General features: G+C 35.9%; 1 protein-coding gene across 5 annotated transcripts in view; it reads left to right on the top strand.

Moving 5' to 3' along the window:
* The window catches only part of SRBD1 (S1 RNA binding domain 1), a 127,469-nt gene that overhangs the window by 29,519 nt on the left and 79,684 nt on the right, over positions 1–18,266 (top strand). For all 5 annotated transcript variants that reach the window (XM_080588044.1, XM_080588043.1, XM_080588042.1 and 2 more), the window contains exons 13-15: positions 2,718–2,875; positions 4,148–4,238; positions 5,280–5,387. In XM_080588044.1, the coding sequence (XP_080444170.1) occupies positions 2,718–2,875; positions 4,148–4,238; positions 5,280–5,387 (357 nt within the window). The remainder of the gene's footprint in view (positions 1–2,717; positions 2,876–4,147; positions 4,239–5,279; positions 5,388–18,266) is intronic.

Here is an 18,266-nt window from a genome sequence, read left to right as displayed (position 1 = left end):
GATGAACTGTATTGTATTACAGAAAGATGCTGCAAGACTGAATGGCAGGAAATGAAATGGCAACTGAAACTCAGTCGAGATGACTGTAAAGTGATGCTTGTGAGGGAAAGTAATTCTCCTTTTATATAGAAAATGATGAACTCTGGAACTACCCTGGCAGTCAGGAAAGTGACTTTGGCACTGTGGAAGATAGTTCCATGTAAATGTTAAGTGCGCAGAAAAGATTATTTAGTTGAGGAATAAAGTCAAAACAGAGAATCACAGATATAGTTTGCTTAAATTTGGAATTCAGATCCCCTCAACTCAGAAAAATAATAAAAATATAGATAGTTAATAGTTAATCAAACTGGAAAAGGCCCAGTGAAGGGGAACAAGGTATGAAATTGTTTCTATGTAGAGGGTTGACTGGGCTGCGACTTCTCATCTTGGAAAAGAGAAGACTTACGGAGGTGGAGTGTGAAGAGTGGCACAGAATTTCCAGGAATAAATTTTTACTCTCTTCTGGTATAAAGTCTATGGGGACCGTAAAAGTTAAAAAGGATCAGCCTCCATCCAAAAGGTGGCAGCTAGTCTCGCAGTTTGCCATGGACCTGTAGAACTTGCTGCTAAAGGATTATGTGGATGCAAGATCTGTGCATGGGTTCAGTGGGATACTGGCTGAGTCGCTGGACAGGAGATTTGTTGTGGACTAATAACAAGACAAACAATGTCAAGCTCAGGAAATAACTCTGAGCTGAAAGCAGTTGGAGGCTAGGATAAGAGTAGGGAGTATTGTATACCCTTCACCATCTTTCTTTAGATAATGTCTGTGTTAGTTCCGTACACTTGATACCAGACAAAAAAAAAAAAAAAGTCTTTCGTTGCATGTTTTCTTAAAAAGTACCCTACCAACAATGTGAGAAAGAACAGTTCACTGAGCTTTAACACAAGACTATGAAACTGAATTTTAGCATACCTATGGAGGGAAAAAAAAAAAGGGGGGGGTGGTGGTGGCGGGGAGGTGTTAAGTTCCTTATATACCAATTGTCCACTTGTCCCAAAGCCCATTCTTGTGTTTTGCAGTCATTTTACTTGTTTATTTCTTTAAAATATTTTTTCCTTTCCTTGGTTGCTCCAACTTTCAAAATGGACACAATGGGCTGGCAGGGAGGGAAGTTGTGAACCAGCTGTGTGTGAAATGCAGCTAGGGTCGCAGAACTTACTGCTGGCAGTAACATCTCTTTCTGAACCCACAAGCTGCACACAAGAATTGCGTGAATGACTGAGAGCTGGAGAGACAAGCATTTACCACAGATTGGCAAGAGGACCTCTAGACCACAAATGAGAGATGAAGACTTTTTAAATTCCTCTGTACTGCTGTGGGATGGGATAGGGCTGAGCTGGGTGTTTGATGGATTCTGGGATTGCTCAAGTGAAAATTCTTAATTTTTTCCACATTTAAAGATTACCCAGAACAGCTTCATATCCAGTTGTGTCAAATAGCCTCCATGAGAGTTGTTTGGTTTGTAGCCTGCTTGAGACTCAGATGTTGTGCAATGGTTGATTTAAACAACTTGAGTAAGTACCCCCACCACCATGTTCTTACAGAGTTTAGTTAACTGGAATTCATTGTTTTTCTTCTGTGAAAATAAGCTCGGATATTATATTTTTTAGTGATGTGTAGAAGAAAGGGAATAAGGGCCCTGGCAACACTAAGTTCTTGAGAAGCTTTGCTGGATTGCTTTTGCTTGCCTAATTCTTGTAGTTATGGACAATGTAATGGAGCTGAAAATGTCAATGAGTGTCTGCAAGGAAAAAAAAAATCACATAGATAACGAATATTTGTGTCCACATTGCTTTTTCAGTTTTGCTCTTTTATGTAAGATGCTGTACTGAGACAAAAATACTTGTCCTTACCAATCATTCACTGGACACTTTTGACAAATAAGACATCGTGCCTCTTGTACACCTTCATTCAACAGTGCTGTGAATTGTCAATTGTCTCACATAGCACTGTCCAGTAAGCATTCTTGCTTAATGTCATTGAAATCAAATTGTTAGTGCACTAACTACTTCTTTCAGTTGAAGAACATGCAAAAGAAAGGTAAGGAATATCATGACCCTGGAAACCTTCTGGTTTGTTTGATTCTTAGGAAGCAGAGAAATCCCTTACAGAAATGCATCAGATCTACATGGTTCTGTGATACCTGTTAAATAACTTAATTCGTTGATGGAGCTAAAAGCCTCAAAAGTCATGGTGTGTTAACAATTAATTGGGTAGGCCCTTGCACATTCTCTCCAGTAGCTCTCAGCCTAAATGATGATCCTTTTTTTGCTGGGTAGTGATTTTTTTCAAAACTGGGAAGTTACTCTAACTTCAGTCTGTGTCCTCCTCAAATCCATTTTTCTTTGCAAGTAGGTATCAGTTTTAAAGGGAAGCTGTTCTCCACTCAAAATTATGAGTTGATGTTTGAATGTTAATTGGTATGTGTACGTTTTTGTTGGTGTTTCCATTACACTGCTTATGTTGGTTTACTTTCTTATACAATTCTCTCTGGTTCTAATCGATCCTTTTTTTTTTTTTTTTTAAAGTTTCCAAAACATGAGTGAAAGTCTAATATTTAGTTAGAGATGATGAAAACATAAGTGGAAAAAAAACCTTATAAATTTGGAACAACTTGAAAGTGCATTTGAGAACTAATTCAGGGAAAAACGATGTTTACTTTCATCCTTCTAAGATCGAAGTTGACATCGGATGCAGAGAAAGAGTCTGTGATGATGTTTGGGAGAAATCTTCGGCAGTTGCTTCTGACCAGCCCTGTGAGGGGTCGTACTTTGATGGGAGTAGATCCTGGCTACAAGCATGGCTGCAAGTTGGCTATTATTTCACCAACCAGTAAGTTTCAATTAAAAATATTCATCTTTTTTGAAAGGACTGTTAAATATATATATATATATATATATATATTCAGTTGCAGGAAGGAGTACTTTCAAAACCATACATTCTATCAAATTGCTTTTTTTTTTTTTTTGGTTAAGCTTTTAGTGGTTTTCACACATCCTGTCTTGCAAATTCCTTTCTTCAGGCATAAAGTTAAATTTCTTGCACATGGATTTCGGTGTCTCCTTTGGTATTATTACTCCTTAATAAAATAGAATTTAAAATTCCCTCTGCCTTCTTGAATACAAGTTAAAATAACTGTGCCTCTCGGTAGTCACCAAAGAGAACACCTGGCATTTTTATTGTTTAACAAAGAGTTTTTGAATTTAAGTGCTTTCTATAAATTAGCTTTTTTTCATGGGTAGTATCTTGGACATCTGGACACTTTATCAGACCTTTTGTTGTGTTAAAGTAGTATGTGTGTTAATGTGAGAAGTCAGAAATGTTGTATTTGCAGAACCTTTTACTTCATTTTTAGACAGATGTAGAAGACAGCCTTTCCAGTGCATCATAGCTTGATCTGGGGATACACACCTCTTTGGGTGCAAGAGGAAATTGTTTTTCTTATTTTGTCTTTGCTTTTGACTGGAAATATGCAAGCCCAGAGAGGGTGTAAGAAATGTGTTTCTGACAAGAGTTAAAATGGCAATGAAGCTGAAGTAAATAGTTATTAGCTTGCATTGTACCACGAGCTCTAAGTATCAGTTAACACATGCTTATTTCCATATTTGATAGGTGGGATCATGGTAAGAGCTGACAATGGAGTTCTGGTACTCTTGGAACGCAGGTCTATAGACTAAATTCCTAATTGTCATCTCTCTTTGGTGGATGTGCCTTAAAAAATAAAATAAAAATTACTAGATTATAGCATTAAATCTTCTGCAGTAAATAGCTACTTTTCTCTTTTGATGATATAATATTTTATATGCCTATTATGGCTACATGCTCATTATTTGTTATTTGGATATGGTCTCGGGGAAATGGAAAATGTATCAGCTCATTTCGCTTTGGCAGCCAAAGCGTTTTTGTCCTCTGCCCACCATGCTTTTCTTCTAACCAGATACAAAAATAAAGGGGAAAGGTGGCTTATTAAAAAGCTTTATCTGTGAATCATCAACTTGAGTAGTTCAGCAGGAAATAGCTTTGGAATATGTGTTTTTTTGTTTGTTCGTTTTGCCTTTGTCTTTTTTTTATTTTGTTTTTAAATGGCTTTGCCTTTTGTTCCAGGTCAGATACTCCATACTGATATTGTCTACTTGCATTCTGGTCAAGGATTTCGGGAAGCTGCGAAGATAAAGACACTTTTACAACAGTTCAAGTATGTTAAGGAAACTTCCATTTATTATTCTTTTTCACTAAACGTAATGAAAATCTTCGTAGTATCAATACTGGCCTTTAGGGAGAATCAAAATTTTACTGATTTAACTGGAATTATTCATGTTTTTTCTGTACTTCAGAGCTTATTTTCCTTTGTGTTCATGCTTTTACACGATGTATACATTACAAGCATATGAAATGAAATAATGGCTATGATTAAGACTGCATGCTATGAATGTATTCCCATAAAGCTCTGTCAATCCGTTTATTTTTAGGAATAGAAATTAACATTCAGCTAAGGTACAAAGATAGCCACGCCATCTTCCCCCCCTTCCCACTCCAAACCACTCACTGATCTTTCCCTGTTCCAAAAGCCCTGTTTAGTTTTAAGAAGATCTTTATTAAGCAAAAAAAAACCCTGCCCAGATAGATCTCCAGATAATCTTGCAAATAGGGACAGTATGATTTTATTGTATTGAACTGTTTTGGGAACCCCGATGGACAGACATCAGTTCACTGAATCAGTTGCTGAATGGCCACAGTATACAGCTGAGTTTGTCTTTAAGCATTAGATTGGCTTTAAACATTTGTGATTTGATAGCTGATTGCCTCTGACTGCCCCCAGCACAGCCAATAATCTTTCAAGCTGTTTCAAACTATGATGTTCCCATTAAAGAATTAAGATTTTGGTTGCTTGTGCATTCTTTTTTTCTTGATGCATAACAGATGAAAGAAATACCAGGTGAATGGGTTTTAGGACTGTAAATACATGACCCTTCTTTTACGAATATGAAATACCCTTTTTTTTCCCCAGCTGTTGCCATTCTTACAAATGAGTGAAAACTGTGACTCATCTCTTCAAGTCACATTGAAAACCTGTTAAGCGCAGTGTGATATTACAAGGAATAGGTTCTTATTAAATATGGCAATTGTATTGTGTAAAACAAGGTGTATTGGTCATTGATGTTCACTGAACATTATGTATGAAAAAGCCTAAAAAAAAAGTTAAAAATAATTGTTCTTTTTTCTACACCACACAAAGCTGTAGCACTGTTGTGATTGGCAATGGCACGGCCTGCAGAGAAACAGAAGCTTACTTTGCTGATTTAATTATGAAGAAATACTTTGCACCACTGGATGTTGTTTACTGGTAAGATATCTTTGCTTGCCATGGTGTTTATCTGTTCAGCATATTTTAACTTTACAGGCATTTTTAAAATGTAATGTTTTTAAGTGGTTCTTTTTGTTGCTTTGTCCGTCTTTGAGTCAAGCTTGACCCATCCTTCTAGCCAAAGAAAAAAGGGTGTAGCTCTTCAGAGCATGGAAGTAGCTCTCCTGAGTCTGTAAGAGACTCAGTGAAGCAGTTTATTTTCTCTTCCTGAGATTTGCTCTGTTGATATTATGACAACAAAACATGAGAGAATAGTAGCTCCAACATCTGTGTTTGGCATTGTATGTTTATTTCTTGATAGATGAAATTTAAATGCAAATGATAGAGCTTGTGTTGTTTGACCCTGGTATGGAATGCTTGCTAATTCTCCGTATGTTAAGTTGTCTGGAAATAAATATCGTGTTAACACTTACCAAATGTTTTGTTGATACCTAGTGAATACCTAGTGACTTGTCCTCTTAAAACTTCAAGTTTTGTCCATTACTTTGTTGAATTCAAACTAAACTGTTCTGCTTTTGGTTTCGATTGTAACTGTACTATATTGCTTTATTTTCTTCCATGCAGAACTTCTCTTTTTTCTTATTCACACCTAATATGTTTTTAAAGCATTTTTGGTGATTGACATTAGATTATCTTTTGTGCTGAAGTTTAAGAGCAATATTTACTTTTAACTATCTTAGCATGCTGAAATAAGTTATCTAAATTGTTGAGAAAGTTCTGACCTTTTTCTTTTAAAACTACTATATACAGTTAATGGAACTTTTTTTTTTAACATAGATTAGGAAGTTATTTTCCAGAAATGTTCAACAAATGTATTCTTCCTACTACATTATACTTTAATTAAAATTGCACTTGGTCTTTGTTTCTCAAATGAGCTTATATTTGCAGGAAGACCTGATACTTCAGTCTGCTTTTTAAGAGACATAGTAAGGATTTTCTGATTTTTTTTTTTTTAATGATTTGTGAAGGAAGGAGGCTTTTCAAGCTTCTGTGAAATTATGCATCCTATTTCTTGAATCCAAGTACAAAACAGCAGATTTTGTACAGTAGAGTAGAGAATGAAAAATACTTCATTTTGTGTGTTTCTTGGCAAATGTTTTATTTCACTGTTGTTCATTTCATATAGTTTAAAAATTCATTATGTTAGCATAAACTATTTGTCTGAAAGTAATAGTGGTTTTATTTATTGGCCATATGCTCCAAAATGGAAATAACAGTTTAGTTTATACAGAAAAAATATTTATGCAATACTGTGGTGGATGGCTTTCATACTGTTTTCTTCTTTTGCTTCAATATTTTCTCCCTGTTTGTAGAGCAAGATTATAGAATTTGCAAAATAATTGATGGGGGAGAGAGGAAGAGTAGAGCATAGAAATAATTAAAAGTTCTGGTGAAGCAGGAATTAGTATAAATTCTCTAACGAGGAAGTTACGTAGGTTACCAAGTCAGTTACTACCTCTATAGTTCTTTTAGTTTTTTTCCAAAACTTCTTGTGATATTTGTAGGAAAAATATATGCATATAGTCTTGACTTTCAAGATTGATTCCTGGAAATGAAAACAACCATTATCAAAATAGTTCTTGCTTTCAGTATTTATTTCTATTGTATTAGAGTTAATGGTGTTTTCTTATGATGTGCTCCTGTGTGATGGAAAGCTGGTTCCTACTTAAGATTTCATACGTAGAACACTGAGGTACTGTGTAGTAAAAGAAAGTTTGGAAGAATGTAAGTGTTGTTGTTGTTGTTGCTGTTGTACTGTATGTTACAGGTGACTCTTGATGCTGTTGACCTTTGTGGCCTCATACGGTGTGTGTGTGGGGGGTTACAGATAAACTGAACTTGTGGTCCTAGTATTTTTTTCTCACATTTTGACAGTTTTGACTGAGTTTTTTCTTGAAGATTTGGGGTTCTTATGTTGCCTTTTCTGCTATAATGGTTTTATGTCCATCTCATTGCCTTAACCAGTACTGCAGTTTCGCAACCATGCTGCTGAATCCTGCAAGGTAGTTTGCTTTCTAGCTCCAGAAAACTTCTCCTTAATCTCCTTGGTATTTCTTAGTAACAGAAAGGACGGATGACTCTAGATACACACACTTGATGATCGAATAAAATGCCTGGAATTTGTCAATTTGAATTCAAAAACACAAGCAATAACTGAGGAACAATTAGTACAGAATTATCACTTGAGCAATGGGTGCCAGTAGGCATACATTATGAGAACTGCTCTACCTTTTTGAGGGAAGCTATGAGTAACAGCTTGGAAGAATATGTTCTGGTGATCATCTTACTAAAAATGGAAGAAAAAAAGTCCCACAGACCATGCATTCTCAGATCACACAAAAGATTCTGTTTCCATGTATAAAGTCTTTCCTTGATTATGTTGTTTTTTCATACACATTTCCTCATGATAGAGGAAAACAAGGGCATCGTACATAGGCTGAACAGAGATCTTTAACTACTTCTGTGGAAACCCATTGTATGCTTTTGGGGTCAAGTAATCTCTAAATTATTTTGCATCTAAAGTCTATGAGAAGCAAATTAAGTAACGTAGCAACAGTTCATTCTTAAAGAAGGTCTGCTCCAGCAGGTTGCAATTGTAAATAAATAAATAATAATAAAAAAAAAACAAATCAGTTTAGTGTTTGAACAGAAAAATAACAACAACAAAGACAAAAAAAAAATATCCACACCTCAGTACTTAAACTGATCAGTTGCATCTAACACAATACTATTTCCAAAGCATTCTGCCTCTTGGTAATGCACTAAATTGCACAAAGTTGGAAATCCTTGCCTAACAAAATTGAACTCAGTTAATTGTTCTGTGCAAGTTTCAGATATTTGCCAATGATATTTAATTTACAATCCTTTTCTCAAGGGAATCAAAATGTGAAATTTCTGGGCAGATGAGTTTGGGTTGTTTTAAAATCAGAACCCCGATTAACTTCTTAAGCTGTCATTGAGAAAAGGCATTTAGAAAGACAGAGAGGCACTACAGACTTCGGCTTCTTTGGCAAATAAAGCTTGTAATATGATATAAATTTTATTTATTGGTTAGAAGTGGAGAATAGAATCAGAACTGTTTATTAAAATAATCTCTTCATACTCTTTTTCTGTCCAGTTCATCATACAGAACTTGAATCATGCATTTTCAAGAAAAGGAGACAATAACAAAGTGTGTTATTTTAGAAGGAAGGGTGTGCAGTTGATGCATGCACAAATAATCTTGACAGGTGTGCATTCTAATCAAGGCTAATGATAACCACCTGAATACTTGGTGATTACATGTATGTCTATGCATGTCCACTGTAATGCCACTATGCACGTATTTATCTACAGAAATGTGCTGAAATTCTCTCCAGTGCTAAAGTCCTGGGCAGTCATTTTAGAGTTGTACATGAAGATATTCCCAGGCTTCAGAGTCTGACTGTAGCGAGCACTTAACCACAGACATCAATGAGAATACACAGCTGAAAAGGTGAAATAGTGACAATAATCAAATTAACTGATTCTCACTTTAAAATATTTTGGTTGTATTTGTATCAAAAGAGATTTCCAAAATAATTTTGTTTATGGGAGCCAGTTTCTTTCAAATGTAACTATTTTATTTGATGACTTCTTTGTGTTTTACTGATGCTATATTTTGTATATTTATATATACAAAAAGCAAACTATTAAAATAACAAGTCCTCAGCAATGGCAATTACGAAGTAAATACAATTTTACTGAAGCTTGCCAGAGAGAAGACAAATCGGAGACAACAGTGGTAGGAAATGAGGCATGTGGCACACTTTTTCTTGTGGCTTTAAAACCTGTCTGGACTCAGTTTGACAGTTTTTGATTTAAAGCAAATATTTTTCACTATTTTTACAACCAACACACTTTCAGATACCTACATCCAACTTAAATAACTGCAGGACTTTTTTTAAAGTGTAGTTTCCCTTTTAGAGCTATGTTTATTGACTTAGATTAGGACTGGACTAGAGCCCAGAGACAGTCATATCTAGTCTTCAGGTTTTTGTTACAAATCAGTTTTTGTTACAAGGTTCAATAAATATTCTTGATTATTTATGTTAGTTCTATTGTGAGTTCTTGCCAAAGATACATTGTATTATAACCAAAACAGATGTTCTGTTTTAGACAAGTGTATTTGTTTTAACAGGACCAGAAATGTAAATGAAACAACAGTGTGTTCAGCATGTACATGGCAGACGATGAATTTTTAGGATTTCATTGGCCATTTTGGATTAAATTAAAATCTTGAAAAAATTCAGGAATCTTATTCCATATTTAGATCACTGCAATTGTTGTTCTTTGATTGCTGCTGGTTCTAGGCATCTTGGAAATGAAAGCTGTCTGAATGCCAGATGAACTCTACTAAAGCAGGACAACACGAGCAGCTCAATCATCATATTTGGAAAAATCACAATTTTTCTTTCTATCTCAGCGGTTCCACTGTCACAGTACAGGCACTCCTTTTGGCTCAACTTTTCTAATATATGTCTTACATTAAAGTATTTCAGTTCATTTTTTTAAAAAGAAAAAAAGTTGGACAGGTATCATGAATTGCTGATTGCTTTCAGCAATTGGTAAAGAATGCAGCCAGGCAAGTGTATTTGGGGGGGTTGTTTTCTAGGTGGCTTGGTGTTTGTTTTCTCTTATGCTTGGTTTTAACTTAATATGAAATCCTTTGCTACTGCTTACAGAAAAATTTTTCCTTACTCTCAAGGCTTTATAAGCAGTGTAATTAATAATTTACTGCTGCTTAAGTTCAAACACTTCTGCACTGTGACGAATAGGGGTAAGTCTGTAATGTGTTGTAAAGTTCTCATTTGGTTTTCTTTAATGTTTAAATCGTCTGCTTTAGAATACTTAGAAATGTTCTGCTAAGGTAGAATAGGACTGTTTAATACCTTTTGAAGTTGGACCTTGGTGGCAAGAAATTGATTTGGAAATGTTTGTTCTACAGGATTTTAGGTCCGCTTATATTTTATAGGTGTCTGCACATGCTTTAAATATCCTTTTCAATTTAAATGTGTGTTTTATGTTGTTGAATATCTACATTATGCTCTCTCAGCTTTAACAAATGCCACTTTCAAGTTCCATGCCTCTACATTTCTAATGTTACACTAGCTTAATTCCCATTACTTTTCTGCTTCATAGCACTCGCAGTTTGAAAGGGACCTAACATTCGGGTTCACATTATGATAATTAGGTTTCAAAGCAGTGTGGGGGGATTAAGATGTCTGAAGTCTAGTTGCCGAATAAAATTCAGAACTACTTGTAAAACTTGTTTGAGTGGTTAACAGAAGTGGTTTTATTTATTCAGTGCTCATGCAGCATTAATCCGTATTTCATCAGGTACCCGCAGTGCTGTAACTCTAGATATGACCCTGGGACTTAATTTACCCCATCTCAGTTTTCCTTATTAATGTGCCATGAAAGAGGTACATGAAAGATAGCCAACATCAAAGCACCTTTTCAAATAAAGTGGTTGATATGAATCCTCTGGTATTTAACACTGTCTGTCAAATGTTTCAGCTGGTTTGCATCCTTTTACAAGCTATTGCTTGCTGCATTAATGCAGTTGTTTCAAGTCTGTTGAGAATACAAAGGGGTAGGGATATGGGAAACTTTATTCCCATTTCTTTTTTATTATGTTTTCTTTAAGTTGTTTTTGATGATATTTATGTACTCATACCTACACACTTTAGGTCACTAGATGTGTGATACAGAAGGTAGAAAATATCTTAGAAAGTTTTTGTGAAAGGAATACATATTCCACGGAAACAATACACACATTTGAAATGTGCACTGAAGATCTTTTTGTTCTATTTTCACTTCTTGCAGGCCATAGTGAAGTCACAAGAAGTCGTAAACAATAAATAATTTTAGGGAGAAACAAGTTTAAGATGTGTGCGAATAAGACTTGATCACTAAAAAGGATTTAAATTATGTAGTGCTTTGCAACCAAACTGTATTCTGTCCCTTATTTAAAATAAACTTTATTTTGTGATTACTTGCGACAACAGTCAGACATCATGAATGTGCACATTTCAAATGAAAAAACATTTTGTGTATATTTATATTTAAATAGCATCTTCACTCTGCATAGAGACTTTCTCCTCCTGCTACTCTTGATTATACATAATGTTAGGTAGTAACTGGTCTTCTGTTCAGCACAATGTGAACTGTAATAAGTTACAGCATTCAAAATAGTATCCAGTGTTTGACTTGATGTATCCACAGACTGGTGTCATGCTTGAGCTGAATCCATACTATATAGAAAAGGGAAATGCAGAAGTCATCTTGCAATTTGAAGTAGTCCAAGAAAACAAAGATTCCCCTGCCTTCCATGGCAGAGTTGTTTGTTTTAAAAGTTTACTGTAGGCAGCATTAGAATCTGTACTCATTTTTTTCTGAGGGAAGGAAAAAGAATGGGTAAGCAATAACGACACAGTAGGACAGGTGTAATAGGAGATGGTAATTTCAGGCCTGTACAGCATGAATTTGAAATTCTTTAAACAAACTTTATAAGTGATACATTTGACAGATAATTATGGAATGCCATCTTTAAATTCTATTTCAGGCAAAAAAGCAACTTTACAGTTTTTAAGATAAAAACAAGATCTAGTTGGGACTATGCTAGTGTGACCAAGGGGATTATGAATGCCTTTAGGTATAGAAGTAAGATATATGGGGAGTCTAGACTTGAACAGTGCAAAGGTGGGGAGGGTGGTGGTGGTGGTCAGGAAGTAAATGTAACTAGTGAAAAGAAATCTAAATCTTGATGAAAAAGTAAATTTTTCCAGAACACTAGGACATGTAATTTGGTTCAGATCCAGGACAGTCTGTGGGAAAACAATTGGGGGAGGTATGGGGGGGTTATGTTAGTCGTATGACTTTCCTTCTAGGTTTTCTTTTTCCAAGAGAATATGAACAGTAGCATCAAGCAATGGTTTAAGAAGTTATGTATTTTCAATGTGTGAATGTCTTCAGACCTTCCAAAGATTTAAAAAAAAAAAAAAATCACTTCTACATAATTAGGGAAGATTTTGAGACAAAAAGCTGTAAAGCATGTAACAAAATGGTCAAGGGCAACTTTTTGTACTCTTCAGTTGGAAATGCACTGATCTCAAATCTACTTCAGCAAATCACATAAATGTAAGAACTTTATCAAAATGTCCCACTCTCTTTTTTTTTTTTAAACAGAGAAGTCATTTGTTATATTTAGGATTGCAAAATAACTTTTCAGATTTCAGTGTTACGTTCCCTAATGAGCAGTAATTTGTACATATGCTATTTCCGTGTAGATCTTTGCTATTTTCAGGTAAATAAATCATATATACTTTTGAAGATAGTCAGCTGGAAGGCACCTCATATTGCAGTACAACAGAAATCAGGTAAAGAGGGAGAAGCATCAAAAAATATTTACAGATGCAAGAACAAGAAGTTTGAAAGGTAAAAGCTTGTTCAGAGAAGTCAGGCAAAGGATATTCAGTGAGCAAGTGTTGCTATTTCTGCCATAGAAATCACTAAGGCCTGAACTCTTGTGTTTAAAACTACTTCCAGAGCCCAGAAATGATAGATGAAAGGAAAAAGTGGATGACTAGATCTTAAATTTGCTAGATTGCTATGGTAAAACACAACTAGTTCATTCAAATGTATGTTACTGAGGTGGCAGGGTACCTAACAGTTTTAAAATAAGCTTTTTGTTTCAGACTGAAATGATATAGGCTGTAACCATTTAACGTGGTTATAACTTTCGGAGTTCTTCTCTGACATTTGTTCAACACCACAGGGTTCTCACCAGTTTAATTTCTAAGAGATTGCCGTGAAGGGCTTATCTAGCAGAGTGAGCATAACAGAAGGTGCCATTATAACATGCTAATTTCTCCCAGCATCAGTGTTTGAATTCTGTCTGACAGCCTTCTTTTTCTGAAGGGTCACCAGAACACCCTAACTTGTGATGACATTTGGTTGTTTGATGTTTGGAGCATTGGTAGAGGTACTAAAGGGTGAAATTTTCAAGTTGCTGTCTTCTGTTCTGTGCATCTCTGCACTGGGAGCCCTCTTGTACCTATTGGCAGAAAAAGGTTTTTGTTAGGAGGCATCTGGCTGGTGGCTAAGATCTAGGGATGGCTTGAGGAATGCAAGTGTGAGGAACTGGATACTTATTGGAGGAAGCTGTGCAGAATGAATGAGGGTGAAGTCACGGAGTAAGGGTCAGGGCATTTTCATGACATTTCTCAAGACAGAGGCACCAAAATATACTATAAAGAAACTTAAGAAACTTGCTAGTGCGAAAGATTGCCTCAGAAAAGTCCACATGTCCCTTTAGCCATGCCTTGCTGTTCACATAAAACTGTAATAGCTCTGAACTCGCTTAAATTGTGCATTCTTTGTTTCTTCAGTGTAGTGGGTTGTCAAGAAAATGATTCCCTCTTTTCTTTTTCCTCCCCTAATTGTTTGTGAGAGTGAAGGGATAGTGTACAGCCCAAGCTTAAAACTGAGGATTGGACTTCAGCTGAAAAATGTGATGTAATAATAAATTATTGCTTCTCATGATGAGCATTGGAGACAATCTTAACAGCTGCATCTATGATTTTTTTTACCCAATAATAGATTATTTATTTTTTTAGCTGTAGTGAGCTGAAGTACGTTTGCTTCATGTAACTCCAGAGTTCTAAAATGGTGTCAATTTGTCATAAGGCTTGGAAGGTTAGATTTTAGTCAATTACTGGGAGACACTACGTGAAGACAAGGGGTTGTGTCGTGCATTTAGTCTTGTAGACGTTTAGTGATGTGAACCTTGAATGGTCCAAATGTGGTATTGATACTGATCTCAAACAAAACAGAAAATTGTAGGCATTCAGGTCAGCTGCTATAGCACTGTTTTAAGTGCTTCAAAAAGTAGCATGTATGGTTCAATGTCTCAAGGTTTCAGCTGGCCTTATTTCTTTAATGGCATGTATCTTAAAAAAAAAAAAAAATGTTCAGTCCTCTCTATTTCTCTCTTAACAGAAATGAAACGTAACCAGATTTGAATGTTACCTGCTCAAACAGAAGCTAAGAGAGTTTAGATAATGATTAAGATGAATCTAAGTGGATCTTTTGATATGTTTTTGGTTTGCAGGTCATTGAAAACTTAGTGGTGGCAATGCAGAACTCACTTCAGAGAATGTAAGCCTCTTGGTAGTGGTCTGGTTTCCATCCTTTTCCTTTGTCGATCCTTCGGGAAGAAACCTGTGAGCCATAGGTTGAAAACAAATGGGTTTGGACTTAAAAGTAACAAAAAGTAGAAATGCTCAGAGACTTCATATTTCAAATAAGTGAAATTATGCATAGGAAATCCTCCCTCTCACTGGTATTTGCAGAACTTTGATTACAGGAACTTGCAAGGTGGTTCTCATTATCCACGTCTGTACATTTTACCCTGCTAGCCTTTGTCTGTTGCCTGAGATGAAATAGCATGGCTCCACGGTAGTATGGTATTACTATGCTAACAAAATCTTTGATATCAAGAGGTGAATGTAAATTAAAACTATTAAAATGTTAATTTGTGATTTGTATTGATACTATCTGTCTAAAACAAGTGACAGTTGAAATACTTGAGATACTATTCTATTATCCTATTCGTTCACAGAGTTGTCAAAGATATGCTTGTGTGTTTCAAGTGACTTTGTCATGAAATAGATGTGACAACCAGTACATTTTCCATTACTAAAGACTGGGAAAATTAATTTTGTATCTTTAATGTGTAAAAAGGCTTCAGCAAGAATTACTTGTGGAATCCTGTCATGAGTTAATTTAAGTAGAAGCATTCAAAGAATGATCAATACTGATAGCATCCAGATTAAAATGATATAAATACAAGATGTATCCCTTGATTTGTGAGGTAATAAGACTGAATGTTATGGCACAGTCTGACCTGGTTGTATGTTTGGATAGTGTTTTCCCTACAAGTAGACATTCTGTAGGAACAGAAGGCAGAAGTAAGCATTTTTCCATTTTTGTGAGATTGCCAGTAATATGTTTTTACTGAAGTTGAGATCCTGCCAAACTTCATACCTATTCATTTGTGAAACCACATTTGGTATTCTGCATTTCAGCTCTTACAGGGCTCCCTTTATTGTTGTGAGATGTAATATACAGATTTAATTATTTTTGAGCTTAAACTGTGCTATTATCATTGATGGTAATAGCAGAAGCTTGGGTTAGGTGGTTAGATTACATTAGGTAGTCTAATGCTCTGTTACATACCTTGATTTCAATGTCTTTTAACTGGCAGAGTTATCTTTGGGATGAAATTCTTCATTCCAAATCTCTGTTAGGATGCATATGTGTGGGTTTCGTGTATATTTAAAGAATAATTGGAAAACTTTAAGAAAATAGAGTGAGCGTATGCACAAATACTGTCATTAATGGGGAAAGAGTTTATTCTCTGAAGTTTCAATACTATTTATCTGGTGAAAATGAAAGTTTTCAGGCAGATCCAAAGTTTGGACTGAAGTCTCTGCCTCTCCCTCTGAAAGTATGTCCAGGTTTGTTTTGAGTAGTAGACCTCAGGAAACTGACATTTGTACAGCTGCTAACAAATTCCCCAGTGTCACGAGATCAACTGTTACAGACCTTGATAAAAAGGAAAATGGCTTGGATTTTAGGAGAATTTGAAAATTAACGACTTCTAGGTGTGATAGCCTGAGAATCTTCCAGAACTGAAAAGCAGATGCGATGTATCTGTCAATAAATAAAGCAAGGGCTCCTTCACTCCACAGTTACATAAAATCTCCTTTCTCTGTCTTATTTCAGGCCATCGGCTCTTAGAGGCTGTTGGCCGTGCATAAGTGAGTGCTACACACGTTGCACCTGAAGTTGGTGTAATTTTGTTCGATGCTGAAACTGGGGGCTCTGCTAGTCTGGACTCTTAACTTCTCGTATCAAGAAAGCGTATGGCAGTCTTAAAAGCTTCATGAATGACATTGAAAGAAGCCACAGCAACGGGAGATGCTTCAGCATACTTGTGATGTTTTCAAGGCATGAGAGGCAGAGAATATAGACGTGCTGCGTGTCTCAAAGGGCCTTTGAGTAGGTTATTTCAGCTTGAAAAGGGATTAGATTTAGATGACTGCAGTGTCAGACGTGTAACTGAAGGTGCCTGTTGAGAATAATTCCTTTCTATAACTGGATTCCAGCAGTTTTGTCAATGATGAGTAAGTGGAGGGAGTAAGAAATGATCCATTTGTCATAGCGTGTGATACGGAGACAAGAAAGAGTATGTCTGAAAGGAGACATCAAAAAGCACAAGTTACATGAAGCACCTTCTTCAGTTCCAGGCCCTTCTAGTAGGAACAACAGGGACGACTGGCACTGGGAAGGAAAAGGGCACAGAGGAGAGAGTGCATTATTTTTCCCATTCCTTTTCTATTTGGGGAAGTGTGGGCTGCTTTAGTGACATCAAGTAGAAATGTAAATTTAATTGTGTCCTTTTAGAAATTCTGTATGTTAGTTATTTTTATTTCCTTCAAACAGTCCTGAAGTCAAGTTTGGGACTGAGACAGAAATAATGCTTTCATTTTAATCCTTTTTGCAACTGCAAGTAATGTTACGGTTTCTAATTGAATCAGATTATTTTGTATAATATCAAATGCTATTCAGACAGCTCAGATGTCTCTGGAGATTTCCAAGTAAAAAAAAAAACTTTGGCAGTTGTTTTGGGGGGCAAAAAAATGTCCATCTGTATACAGTTATAGCTATTGCTAGTATTAAATTGGTTTTCACATAAAATTTTTCTCTTAAACCTAAGTAATTTTTATATTTCATTAAGCATATTTGGCAGCTAAGGCAACATGCCTACTGCCTGTTCAGTTCTTTTATTGGAGTGTACTGGCAGTAACAGGTGAATAAAATACATTTTGACATTTGAACTTGACAGAAATGTTTCAGGGAAACAATTCAGACATACGGTTTCCCCGGATGATTCTCTTGTCACTATTGTGATGTTGTACTGTAAATATTCTTCGGAAGCAGGCTTTCATTAAAATCAGTGATGCATTTATTACCTGTTCCTGGTTGGGTTTTCCCTCATAGTGTAAAATCGCAGCTCAAAATTATTTGTCATGTTTTAGTAAAGTTGTTTTTTAGAGGTTAGTTTGGCATTTTTAAGTAAATCAAAGTGGATATTCCTGCATTACTTCTCGGTGATTCTCTGTCTGAAGAAAACATAGATCTAATCTGCTATAAAAGCAGATAGAAAGAGACATTGTCAATCTGAATGTTTTAAAATGAAATAATTTTGAAACCTTGATATAGGATCCATTTAGTATATCCTGTTCCTTCAAGTAACAACAGTAGCAAAGGCTTTTAAGGGGATGCTTCGTTCCTTTTAAAGAGATGTGCAAGGCCATCCCTGTGCCTGTTGCTGCTGTTTCCCCGCTCGGCTCAGGAGCAGGCCTTCATCCCTAGCCGGTCTCCTCACCCTCTCACTGTCCTCTGGGCCTTCCTGCCATCTCACCTGAGGTGGCTGACGGCTTCTGGGGAAGACCGTTCATGGGAGAGGCAACCCTGCTGAGCCTTATTAGCAGAGCAAGTCGGAGGAAATTATTTTTCCCCTCACTGGCTTCTTTTCCATAAAGCTGTTACTATGGGTTGGCGTCTGACAAGAGTAATGTTTTCTGCTGGAATCACGATTTTAAATAAAGGGTTGTTCCATTGCTAAATAAAGAGAAGAAACTTAACGTTGTTAAGTGAAGAGAAGAAACTGGCAACATCTGATTCAGAGCATATTCTTCTAAGTTTTGTGGTCTATAGGGAATTTCTTCTAGCTTTTTATAAATTAAAGATGCTAATTGAATGGTGATT

Source organism: Anser brachyrhynchus (genome assembly GCF_964034855.1).
Source record: "Anser brachyrhynchus genome assembly, chromosome: 3".
Classification (NCBI taxonomy): domain Eukaryota; kingdom Metazoa; phylum Chordata; class Aves; order Anseriformes; family Anatidae; genus Anser; species Anser brachyrhynchus.
Note: the sequence above shows the minus strand (reverse complement) of the source record. Positions and strands in the feature narration are given on the sequence as shown.